This window comes from Thalassophryne amazonica, chromosome 6 (assembly GCF_902500255.1).
Source record: "Thalassophryne amazonica chromosome 6, fThaAma1.1, whole genome shotgun sequence".
In the NCBI taxonomy this organism is placed as follows: domain Eukaryota; kingdom Metazoa; phylum Chordata; class Actinopteri; order Batrachoidiformes; family Batrachoididae; genus Thalassophryne; species Thalassophryne amazonica.
In genome coordinates, this window is record NC_047108.1 from 82,886,195 (window position 1) to 82,898,168 (window position 11,974).

Consider the following 11,974-nt stretch of genomic DNA (forward strand, 5'->3'; position numbering starts at 1 on the left):
CTAATGAGTCCCGGATGTAGGTCTCCATTGATTCGCGCTCAGGTCGTGAGAGGTTGTACAGCCTGCTGGACGGGAACTCAGCGCCTGGAACCAAATAAATGGCACAATCGTACGGACGGTGCGGGGGAAGGGTGAGTGCCAGATCCTTGCTGAAGACGTCAGCAAGATCGTGGTACTCAACCGGCACTGCCGTCAGATTGGGAGGGACTTTGACCTCCTCCTTAGCCTGGGAACCGGGAGGAACCGAGGATCCTAAACACACCCGATGGCAGGTTTCGCTCCACTGTACCACCACCCCAGACGGCCAATCGATCCGGGGATTGTGCTTTAACATCCATGGGATGCCCAAAATCACGTGGGAGGTAGAAGGAGTTACAAAAAACTCAATCTCCTCCCGGTGGTTTCCAGACTGGTCACGTCCTTCGCCTCGCTCCCGACGGCGTTCCTCTAACCGAATGTCTAATCGTATAACGAGATCGATAAGCCCGTCTAAATCCCGCGGTTCGTCCTTAGCCACCAGGAGCTCCTTCAGGACCAACGACAGTCCGTTTACGAAGGCGGCGCGGAGGGCAGTGTTATTCCAGCCGGACCTCGCAGCCGCGATGCGGAAGTCGACTGCATAAGCAGCTGCGCTCCGGCGCCCCTGTCTCATTGACAGCAGCACGGCTGAAGCGGTCTCTCCTCTATTTGGGTGATCGAACACTGTTCTGAACTCCCTCACAAACCCATCATATGTCAGAAGGAGCCGTGAATTTTGCTCCCAAAGCGCTGTAGCCCAAGCGCGTGCCTTGCCGCGAAGCAGATTAATCACATAAGCTATCTTGCTAGAATCAGTCGCGTACATGACAGGACGTTGTGCGAAGACGAGCGAACACTGCATAAGGAAGTCCGCGCACGTCTCCACACACCTCCGTACGGCTCTGGAGGGCTTATGTATGCTTCCGGGGAAGGTGGGAGGGGTCGTTGAACGACCAGTGGAACATCACTGTTACGCACAGGGTCGACAGGAGGGAGAGCCGCAGCAGCGCCCTGAGGGCACACCTCCACCTGCACAGCGAGAGCCTCCACCCTGCGGTTAAGGAGGACGTTCTGCTCGGTCATTAAATCCAACCGAGCCGTGAAAACGGTGAGGATCCGCTGCAACTCACCGATCATTCCTCCTGCGGGCGCCTGTGCGCCCTGTTCTTCCATTGGCCGTTCAACAGCCGGTTGACGCCCCTCGGGATCCATGACGTTGGCCGAGATATCCTGTTGTGAAAGTGTAAGTACACGGACCCACAACAGGGGGCGCAAATGAACGGACAATGGAATAGGTCAAATAACAGACTTTACTGTTGTGAATATGCACAACAAGTACAACAGATTACAATAATAGACAAAGTCAGATTCACACAGGTGTCGTGTGGGCAGGCTCGAAGATAGGAGACGTCTCTCCAAAGTAGAACCGGAACCACACGGTTTCCTCCGCCACCAGACCCCGGGAATACTGGAGCCGCCAAGTCCCGAACTCCCAGGTGGCCACTGCCTCCGCGTGTCGGACGTGGTACTGCTGGCGAGGAACAAAGGACAATTAAAGGAGGGCGCGTTCGCACCCAGGAATCCGAACGGCAGGTAAGTTACCTCCACCTCTCGTTGGAAAATACTCAGCAAAACACAAAAGTCACAAAGATCACTGTTAAACAGTCAGCTGAGCACGTTACCTTCTCAGTAGAAACGATATCTCGGCGATGAGGTGGAGATGCCGTCCTGCTGATATACCCCTGCAGATCCGATGATTGATGACAGCTGTCGCAGGTGATGGGTGACAGCTGTCACTCTGGCTGCTCCTGCAAGGCGGCAGCGCCCTCTAGTGCCTGGAGCCCGCACTCCAGGCAGGGCGCCCTCTGGTGGTGGTGGGCCAGCAGTACCTCCTCTTCAGCGGCCCACACAACAGTACTGACACGCCATCAGGACACTGTGATGATCTGTTCAGATTTGTAGTACTGTATTTAAAGCACAATTTGTATCAGTGCAGTTAACGTTATGTCAGTATTTACCCCGTCCAAAGTCTGTGCACAGATTGTGTTTTTAATCAAGAAGTGATCATTTTTTACAAAATGTTTGCATGTCTAAATATTACCGAAAGTCTGATTTAACATATCAAGCAATACAAGTACTGAATAAAGTATTTGAATGGGATTGGATTCACATCATAGGAGGTTGCTTAACTGTTACTGAATTTTCCTGTATACAAAGAAAAAACTTCACTAATGAGTGACACACAACTAGAGTACAGGCCTCCCGATCTGACCTGACTTGACCTGACGTTAGTATTTGTACTACACAGGATGTTGTGCAGGTTTTGTGAGCAGGGACAAGAGCGTGTCAACAGATTGGAGATTTTGTTTCTGTATTACACAGCAGTATTTTTTGAGTACTCCAGCTCAACAATTCATTTTGTGGAGGAACCGGTAAAAGTAAGTCCCTTTGGCAGCTCTCTTGTTTTGCACTCAGGGTTGCCATAGCAAATCTGAGGTGGATCTGTACATTGAATTGGCACAGGTTTTACGCCAGATGCCCTTCCTGACATAACTCCACATTACATGGAGAAATGTAATGAACTGGGAACCTTCCACACTGAAACCAATCGCACAAACCACTCGACCACCGCCCCCTGTGGAGGAACTGGTGTTTTTATATATTGTAAACAATAAAGATTCTACAACTGCAGTTTATTCACTTTGTTGTGTTAGTACTGCATTTATTCTAGAGGTGGTGGCCAAGTGGTTAGTGCACTTTGTTGTTTCTAATAGTGCTTGTGTTGCTTCTGGGAATGATTCTCTTCACCAAGGAGGTTATAGTTAGGATATCTTTAGGACCTTTAGGATATCTCAGAAAGTTCTGAATGGGTTCAATTAAAGTTTGTTACATTTTGAGGTGGATCCACTTATCAATCCAAGATATATTTGTGCGTGCATGCGTGACATTCTTGACCCAAAGTGTGCCCCTCCACAATCATTCATTGAAATCCATTCCTAATGTCTTCATATATCTTGCTACCAAATAGAAAAGCAACAAAAGCAATAGGTACTTCAAAAGATCTTAGAGAACACATTTCAACATTTCACAGTGTCAGTCTTGCAGACGAAATGTTACATGGGCTTTAAAGGATTCACAAACAACAAAATATCTGCACTTGTTTCCATAAAGTTAGCAATGTTTCTAAATATTAGCAAGGGGTCAGAAATTTGACTTTGACCTCTAACCTTTGTAGTTGACTGAACCTAACCAAAATCAAATCCCTTCTTTTCATCCATCTGCACAATGTACCTACCAAATTTGAAGAAGATTGGATTTGGTGATTTCATGCTAAAATGCGTATTAACATAGTTACATAGAAACAAAGGCAGTCACTAGTGTTTACATCTGCATAGTTATTGCTACATAGAGCAATGTGCTGTTGTGGAACTATGTGTTGTGTGAGCATCCTCTAAGTCTAACAATCATTCATCATCTATGTCCTGTACAAGCTGTGTAAATTGCTTTGAGGTGCTGTTTTGTTCACCAATGTGTTGTTATTGTGGTCACATGACACAGCCCAAGTGTGGTATGGGACAAACATAGTGCGCTGACAAAAGGACATGGATTACCCACTGAGTTTAACCTTGATGTCACTGGTACTGCTGTTTTCCTGCCACCTGTATCCTCTCACTCTTTTTCTCCTCTTGCTTTTTTGCTCTCTCTCTCTCTCTCTCTCTGACAGAAACGTTGAAAAATAAATGCTGATGTGTTGTTTTTCTTCCCGTCAGTGTAAAGCAAAGGCTGAGCTGATTTCTGTACACTTGTTCTGCAGCCTTGAGCTTGACACGACTTATGCAAAGTTGTGAATTCATCGGTATCTCTTCTCGCTACCTTTACAGAAAGCCAGAGTCGAGTCTCAGTTCATTCTGAGTGTGTAAACTTGAGGAAACTCACTCTCCTGAGTTCCCTCCATAAGTTCATATCTGCGCACTTGTTGTCTGTCTTCTCCCTGGCAACTCCACCATCTGTTGTTCTGGTCTCGGCTGAAATTTGGCACTCAGGCACATACACGACTTTGATAGTTGTCACGAACATGCTCTGAGTAACAGCCTCGATGTGAAACATCCAAGAGGGAAGACAGATTTTTATTGCTTTTTTAATTTTTTTAAAATTCAGGATGAAGGGAGAAGTGTTTCAGTGGGACACACTTATACGGCATTTTGTTTGTTCTTTCTCAGCCGCCGGGTAGTGAAGGCCAGACGGAGGATGAGAATGAGGAGCGGGAGAGGCTGCGCAGAGTGCTCAAACAGATGGGACGAATCAAATGTCCCAGTGAGGTATGCACAATTTGTTGTGGCCTTTCTCTTTCTCCAGCTCTCTCTTTCATTATGTCTGTCTTTCCTGTGTCCTTCATTTCCATTTGTCAGATTTTTCTGTCTTTCACATCCTACTTTCTGCTTTTCTGTTCCGCCAGTTTTGATTTTGTATCTTTCCCTTCTCAGGCTCAGTTTGTTGGCTGTGTGCTTTCACTTCTCTCTTTCTTTTATTTTTATTTTTTTCCCCTCCATGCCTTATTTTTGACATATTGTCTAAAGAACACATCAACTCTCTGCCGGTACTCATACCGGAGTGCAAAATGCAGAGAGGAAGAGAAAGGTTGGCAAAAAATAGATTCACTACAGTGACATGTCTTCACAACCACAAAATACAGACAGATATTGTTTTCTTAAGCCCACACTGAGCTCCATTCACCAGATTGCTGTTTAATGTTCATTTTCATTCTTTCACACTTCGGTCGCTGACCTCACGTGTGCACACATTATATGTGCAATCACATGCACATACGCAGGGCTGTTCGGCTCATTTCTCCAGTCTGATGGGCTACCAGTACCACCAGAAACGTTGTGGACGAGACCTGCCTGACGACGAGAAGCCCATGTTTCAGTGCCAGCACTGTGGAAAAACGTACCGCTCCAAGACTGGCAGAGACTACCACATACGCACTGAGCACTCCTCGACCATCAGCACCACCCTAAACGTCACCACCAGGACCTCCAGCACGCCTGACACCAACAAGAACAATACCACCGACACCACCAGCATCACACCCAAAGAGAGGGTAAGACAAATCACAAAGACAGCCTTTACCTCCACCACAGAGGGAAACATGATACAAGGTGAAAAGAGCCGCTGTTAGAAAATCAACAAATTAAAATGTAGTTATGATGCAGAAACAAGAGTAAAGCCCCATTCTTAACTTCATGCATATGCATCCATGAAACTTTGACCTTATCTTGGGGAAAAAGGGTTTTGTCCTCATATGGAAAGTGAAAACATGGATTTAATCATTGCTTTATTTAACCTTCAAAAGGACTACTACCAGCCATTTTGATGTATGGACCCAGTGTGTCAGATTTGCATAAATGTTATTTTACTAGTGACCATTTTTTGAAGAATGCAGCTGGAATGGTGAAGTTAAAAACAACCTTACTTTCCTTAGTCCAAATGGGTGCAGTTCATTCTGGTACGCTATAGTTGAAACTCAGGATAGATAATCCATCACCGTCAACATCTTGCATATTTTTTTTTTCTTTTTTCCCTGGAGATGCATATTTTTAGTCTTTTGTGCAATTAAAGCAGCAGAGCAAGCTTATCATAAAATGTTTCCTGGTGGTAAGTTTATGTGCTGTGATGGAGAAGAAGACTGAACAAAACAGTTTCACATTCAGATCAATTTTAATTATGTTGAGAGCACAAATATATAAGCACAACAGTTATACAACATGGATTCGCAGGAGTCTTGTGTGTATATGCAAAAATGCAGTACCAACAAAACAACAATGTAGTTTGTTGGATTTTTTTTTCTGGAAAATGTGTTCATACCTCAAGTTTGAATTTCATTCAGAAAAATATGGCAGATTAATTATTTGTGTCACTTTGTTGATTAAGCCAAAATATGCCAACATTTCCATTTGCAGCCGGTCTGCTCTGTGTAAGTCTGATTTCGTCAGATATCAGAAGCTAAGCAGTGCAGGATCTGGTTAGTACTTGGATGGGGGACCTCTTCAGAACACCACCGGCTGTGTGTTTTTCCAGGTTACACTGGAGTTGTGTCAGGAAGACATCCGAAGTAAAAAAAAAAAAAAAAACTGATCTGGCAGATCTGGCTGTATCCGTTGTGGTGACCCCGAACACAAAACAGGAGCAGCCAAATGGACTACATGTCAACATTTCCATTTATAAAATGTGAAATTGAGAGTGTGTGACTTTAAGCTGTGTGCTCTAAGTTCAGTCTTTAGTCCGTTATACTGTTCAAATTTTATTTGCATTTAACACTCAGAGAAGCATCTTACTTTCCCAGCAGGTGGCCCCTAAGGAGGTGACACCGAGAGCAAAGAAGGAGCAAAACCAACCAGAGATGGAGTGGCAGGAGAAAGCACCACCTGACCCACCAAAGCTTCCAGAAAGGGAGGCTCTGGAGAAAGACAGAGAAAAAGTTGAGCAAGAAAAAGAAATGGAGCGAGATAAAGAAAAAGCAGCACAAAATGAGAGCCTGGGTGAGGACTTTGAACGGACACCCAGTGGAAGAGTGAGGCGGCGGTCAGCGCAGGTCGCAGTGTTCCACCTGCAGGAGATAGCAGAGGATGAGCTGGCCAAGGACTGGGGCACCAAACGCCGCATCAAGGACGACCTGGTGCCTGACAGTAAGCGGGTGAGGACAGAGTGCACACATGACAGTTGCATAATCCACATTCTAGCATTCATTGTACATATAGACACATTCACACTGCACAAACACCGTAGGCTCGTACACAAAGAGACATTCCACTTGACATGGAAACTTCTTCATAAGGTTGTGTGATACTATCAGGAATATTGATATGAATGCTCTGTTGTGTTTAGTTAAATTACACGCGTCCCGGCCTCCCCAACTTCAGCACTGAGCTGTTGGAGACGTGGAAGAACCAAGTCAAAGAGAAGGGTTTCATCTGCTGCATCAATGAAGTAAGAATACTAACTGCACAGCTTAACGTGTGACCATTTCCCATTTTGAATTGATGGTACAACATCATTCAGCATTCAAGTTTTTAGTTTGAGTGTTGATTCTTCTGTTTTTCAGCGCTGTGAAGCAGTCTATTCCAGTGTGTCGGGGCTAAAAGCCCACCTCGCCAACTGCAGTCAGGTACAAGCAGCCGTCATCGCTAACCGCATTATATAACAATAACCATAAACTGAGCAGCACTTCACACCCTGAACCACACACCCTTCAGGATTTCACAGTGAATGTGAATTTCTCTTCTGCATGCAGCCTGTGTTATTGCAGGGATGATGATGTGCTCTGCAGATTCACCAGTGATGTGTATGTGTGTGCACTGCAGGGTGGAGGAGAACTGGGGAAATACACCTGTTTAATCTGTCAAAAGCAGTTCAGTTCTGAGAGCGGCGTCAAGTACCACATCAGCAAAACACACTCAGAGGTAGTTTACTCTAAACCTATAAACAAGCCTGCAAGTTAATTGTAACATATCTTTTCACACATTTTGATATTTCTTAGCAACACAAGCATAAACAACATTAAAAATTGGTGCTTTTCCATAGCAGGGAGTAGATCCTGAGTACTGTGATGGCACTAGCCCATCCGCAGGCTTAGGTCTTGCCTCTGTTTCTATCAGGCTGGATAGAATCTGGTCTTTGTAAATATGGATGCCACATGCCTCAAGAGCCTCAGCTGGTCTCACCTCCTGTTTGTTCTTAACCATAACTTACCCCGCCCTGTCTTACACCCAGCATTAAAGCAAGTCTCACTGCTGGTGTACAATTGCATCAATTATCATTTTCTTACCCACTGCCCACATTATGCAAGTACCAGGGCCATCTGCACTCATCTTTGTGCCCACAGGCATGTTAGCGTAGGGCCCCTCCACACATAGTACAAATAAGTACAAATCACGGCAAAACAGCGCAAATGAGCGAACCACGAAAACATCAAGCTGACGACAGGAGGGACACGTGGTTGGGCAGGCGGGAACACATTGCAAGCCGCTGGAGCATGTGTAACCACATCGCACAGCTGCTGTGGAAAAACAAAACAATAAATGCCACCCATGGAATTTGAACCTCCAATTTACAAAGGCTCTGATTGCCAGCCAGAAACTTTACCACTGCACTACCATCACTGTCCTATAAAAGGTGCGTAAAATGCCTGAAATCAAGGAGATAAGAGTATTTAAAAAAAATAAAACCACACACCATAAAAAACACAGCATTTTATTGAATTCCTCTTATCAAGCGAACAATACAAGTATGAACCGTCTGCTCCTCTGTAGATGACTCATGGTCACAGACATACAGTCATGAAATGACATAAATGAAGCAATTCACTCTTATCATGTCCACATCTGCTGGTCAGGCGTGTCCAGTTGCCCCCACGTGCATGTCCGGCCCGACATGTGTGTCCTATGGACGGCGCACCGCAGGACAGACACCGCATCATGTAGAACAGAGCTCACGTGGGTGACGTGACGTTCAGATCGCCCGCTACGTGTTATGATCTCACCATCCCTTTCACCTGGGGCAGTCTGTCAATGTGCGCTCGCTCGCTATATACAATGTCGCAACAGCGATATATGTTTTTATGTATGTCCACGTGAGGACAGCAAGCACACACAGGCGCATCACAGTGGACAGTTATTAAGTCATGTCTTTCAAAACACGGTACGTGTTCCCCAGCTGAGACATCCAGAACCAGAGATCTCAACAGCTGCGGCTGTCGGTGGACACGCCCCCTGTCAGATCAGCGCACACACCACCGTGTCACTCTCTGTTATGTGATCATTATTTTTTAGTTATTTGTTATGTAACTGTGTATGTAGGTAGTGTAGTACTTATTAATATACCTGTACTGGCTGTGGTCTCTGTGTTTGTACTGTGACATGTCCTGTGCACTGAGTCCTCATTTGTGTCTCTGGTCAGCAGCTGGGAGGCGCCTCCCCGTGCTGTGTGTGCTCTGACCTGGCTGTCTGCCCCACATGTTTATGCAAGTGTGCTCCCCCCCCACACACACACATACCACATGTGTAGGGAAGAGTGTGTGTGTGGGGGGGGGGGGGGGCGTGAAACACACATACGCCACATGTGTTTCGGTGGGAAGTTGGAGTGGGCCCGACATGCACACATGTGCGAGACACATGCACGTGTGTTACTTTTTGTAACGCCACACATCCAGCTCAAAAGTGATCGTCTGCTCACTATTTTCGTACTAACAGCGGGAATGGCCACACATTTTCTAAGTCTCAGGCGAGTGATGTTAGACGTTTGCAAGTGTCACCTGGAATTTGGCCGACACCTGCCGCGAGAGGGTTTGAATGAGCTCTCACAGGGCACTCTCTGTCTTTTAGCCACTGGTGTGCGCAAATAGTTGTAGTGACACGTGTACAAGGCGATTGAGGCGGCTCCAATTTTACACAAATGGCATACAATTCCTCCTTTGTGCGCTAGTCAGCTTAAATCGAGTTATGTGTGAAGGGACCCTTAAAAGTGTAGTCGAGCACAGTGTTAGTGCATTGAAATCTTGAGGCAGCAGAAAACGATTGCACCATGGACTACTAAAAACTTGATCTAAAGTTGAGCAATACAACGTGTTTTTTCTTTTTTTAAACCTAATTCAGTATGAGTAAAAATCACAGATCAATCAGCAGGCTGCAGAAGTCACAAAATCTGAAGGTGATATAAAGATATTAAATTAAGATGGTATTTTATGGGAACTTGTTGGCTTCATAGTTAAGTTAACATTATCTATCTATAGATACAGATACATGGATATATAGATAGATAGATACACACACACACACACATTATTAACTTGTTCCTACACTGCTTGTTCCACAGAATCATCCATGGTTCCAGAGAACACTGACATAATGCTTACTTCATTAGTTGCAACAGGAGTGTTACGTTGCTGTGTACATGAACACCACTGTTCTTGTTTTCGACTCTCAAGCTGATCTAACAGAATATTTGTTTGCTTCAGAACTGGTTCCGTGCAGCAGCTAGTCACGTGGTGTCAAACAGCAAGAGCAAAGCACCAGAGAACAACGCAATCAAAGCTGAGGTGAGGAACGGTGCAACCACCGGTAAAAAGAGGGGCCGCAAACCAAAAGAACGCCCCCCTGCGGTTACGCCACTCCAAACAAAAAATGAAACGCCTACCACAAATGAAAACTCAGCGCCTGCTGGGACTCCTTCCTCAAGCCCAACGCCGACCCCCAACCTGTTCTGCGAGCCTACGGACTGCAGTAATTCAGGCCAAAACAGACAACCCAACGCCTGCACTGCCCGACGAAACAAACCCAAGAGGCTCTCTTTGACAGAGTAACTCTTCTTTTGTGGTCCCAAGAGCTGGAACAGATGCTTAGTGTTAATGTTCAGCCAGAAAGCGAAAAGACCCTATGAACTCCACGAGGACTTGGCACTGAAGAAGAAGAAAGCTAAAAATCAACCATTAAGGAGTAAAAATTTAGTGCAGACTTAAAGTCGGTTTGAAACCCTATAGTTAATGTGTCTGCTCTTACAAACAGTGCTCGTGTAATAGTAACAGTTTATTTTCACCATTCCACTTTTGTGTCCTTTTCAAGGCACACAGTTTAATTTCTTCACTCACAGGAAGGGGAGCTAATTCTCATCAAAGATAAAAATCATGATTTCTCAATGGATATCATTTTTTAAAGTGAAATATTAGTCCACACAAACGGAGTCTAACTCTCTCCATGAGGTTCATGTTGTGTTTGAAGGGTTTTAACAAGGACCTTCTATCCGCATGGTGAAGTCATTTAATGGTAGCTAGTTTTCACATTTTCCATAGATATACTGTACTGTGTACATAAACTATATCTATATATCTATTTAGTCAAAGCAGTTGATCCCATCTGTCATTTTCAAGATGAAAATGGCCAGTTGGATCATGCATAGTCAGAATATTTGCAGTGTGTGCGCTGGTGCAATGTTTTGAAGTTCATTTGTTTCATACTGATTTTACTTTTTATTATTTTCCTACTTTTTATTGTTTTCAGTAAGCAAATGTCTTATAAGCTAAAATGCTGTTCAGTGGTCAGTTTTCACCGTAACTGTTTTCTCAGTTGTGTGTCATTTCAGAGACATTAATGTTTATCTTATATATGTCACGTGATGATTTAAGGCGTGCTTTGACAAACCTTACACACTTCCTAACACTGAATTTATGAAGCAGAATAGCCACAAACATGATTATGTTTGAGAGTTCCATCAGTCGGATCTAGGTTTGTGTTCTATTGTACAGCTAAATAATAAATATTGTTTAATTGATATGAAAAGAACTTGAAGTAGTTGGTTTTAAAAATAGGCCTGACCAAGGATCAATTCTGCGTGAAGCTTGTTGCACCATTGCAGCACAATCAAATGACATAACGTTTTAACAGAGGCCGCTTATATTTGGCCGGTGCTTTAGCTTTAATCGAAGAGCTGAAGAAAGAATTAAATAGTATCTTTTATAGAGAGGTTGAGGATAATAATCTTTTATTAAACAGAACCTGCAAATGAAGAATCTGCTATAATAATTTATATAAATGAATTTCTGGTTGCTCAAAGTTATTGCCTTGCACTTTAACCCTTCGCCCTCGTGATCCCCTCTTGTGTTATTTTGTTTGTTTTTTGACTGCAGGAGTATTTCACCTCACCTTGTCGTTGTAAAGCACAGAAGCAGGATTGTTTTACTCTCATTAAAACATGGTGAAAAACTAAATTTGTCTTTTGAAGGCTAATGAGCAGCGTGTTTAACTCTTCCTTGTTCATGTCTGTAATCCAACATGGCCGTATGCCATAATTATCACGCACCATCACTAAGCCATAACTGGTCTTGTTGAGTTGAGAGCTGCTCTGTGTGAATGATAGTATAGCTTCAGATTAACATAACTAAATAAATTAAAATTTATATTATAAA

General features: G+C 44.2%; 1 protein-coding gene across 11 annotated transcripts in view; it reads left to right on the forward strand.

Moving 5' to 3' along the window:
- znf512b (zinc finger protein 512B) overlaps positions 1 to 11,941 on the forward strand; it is a 135,323-nt gene extending 123,382 nt beyond the window's left edge. For 9 of the 11 annotated variants that reach the window (XM_034172614.1, XM_034172619.1, XM_034172612.1 and 6 more), the window contains 7 exons: positions 4,239 to 4,337; positions 4,850 to 5,119; positions 6,362 to 6,712; positions 6,904 to 7,005; positions 7,121 to 7,183; positions 7,380 to 7,478; positions 10,031 to 11,941. In XM_034172614.1, coding sequence (XP_034028505.1) covers positions 4,239 to 4,337; positions 4,850 to 5,119; positions 6,362 to 6,712; positions 6,904 to 7,005; positions 7,121 to 7,183; positions 7,380 to 7,478; positions 10,031 to 10,375 — 1,329 coding nt within the window. In that variant the 3' untranslated portion in view covers positions 10,376 to 11,941. The remainder of the gene's footprint in view (positions 1 to 4,238; positions 4,338 to 4,849; positions 5,120 to 6,361; positions 6,713 to 6,903; positions 7,006 to 7,120; positions 7,184 to 7,379; positions 7,479 to 10,030) is intronic. The other 2 variants (XM_034172615.1, XM_034172617.1) reach the window with 1 other exon arrangement.
- The last annotated feature ends 33 nt before the right edge of the window (positions 11,942 to 11,974 follow it).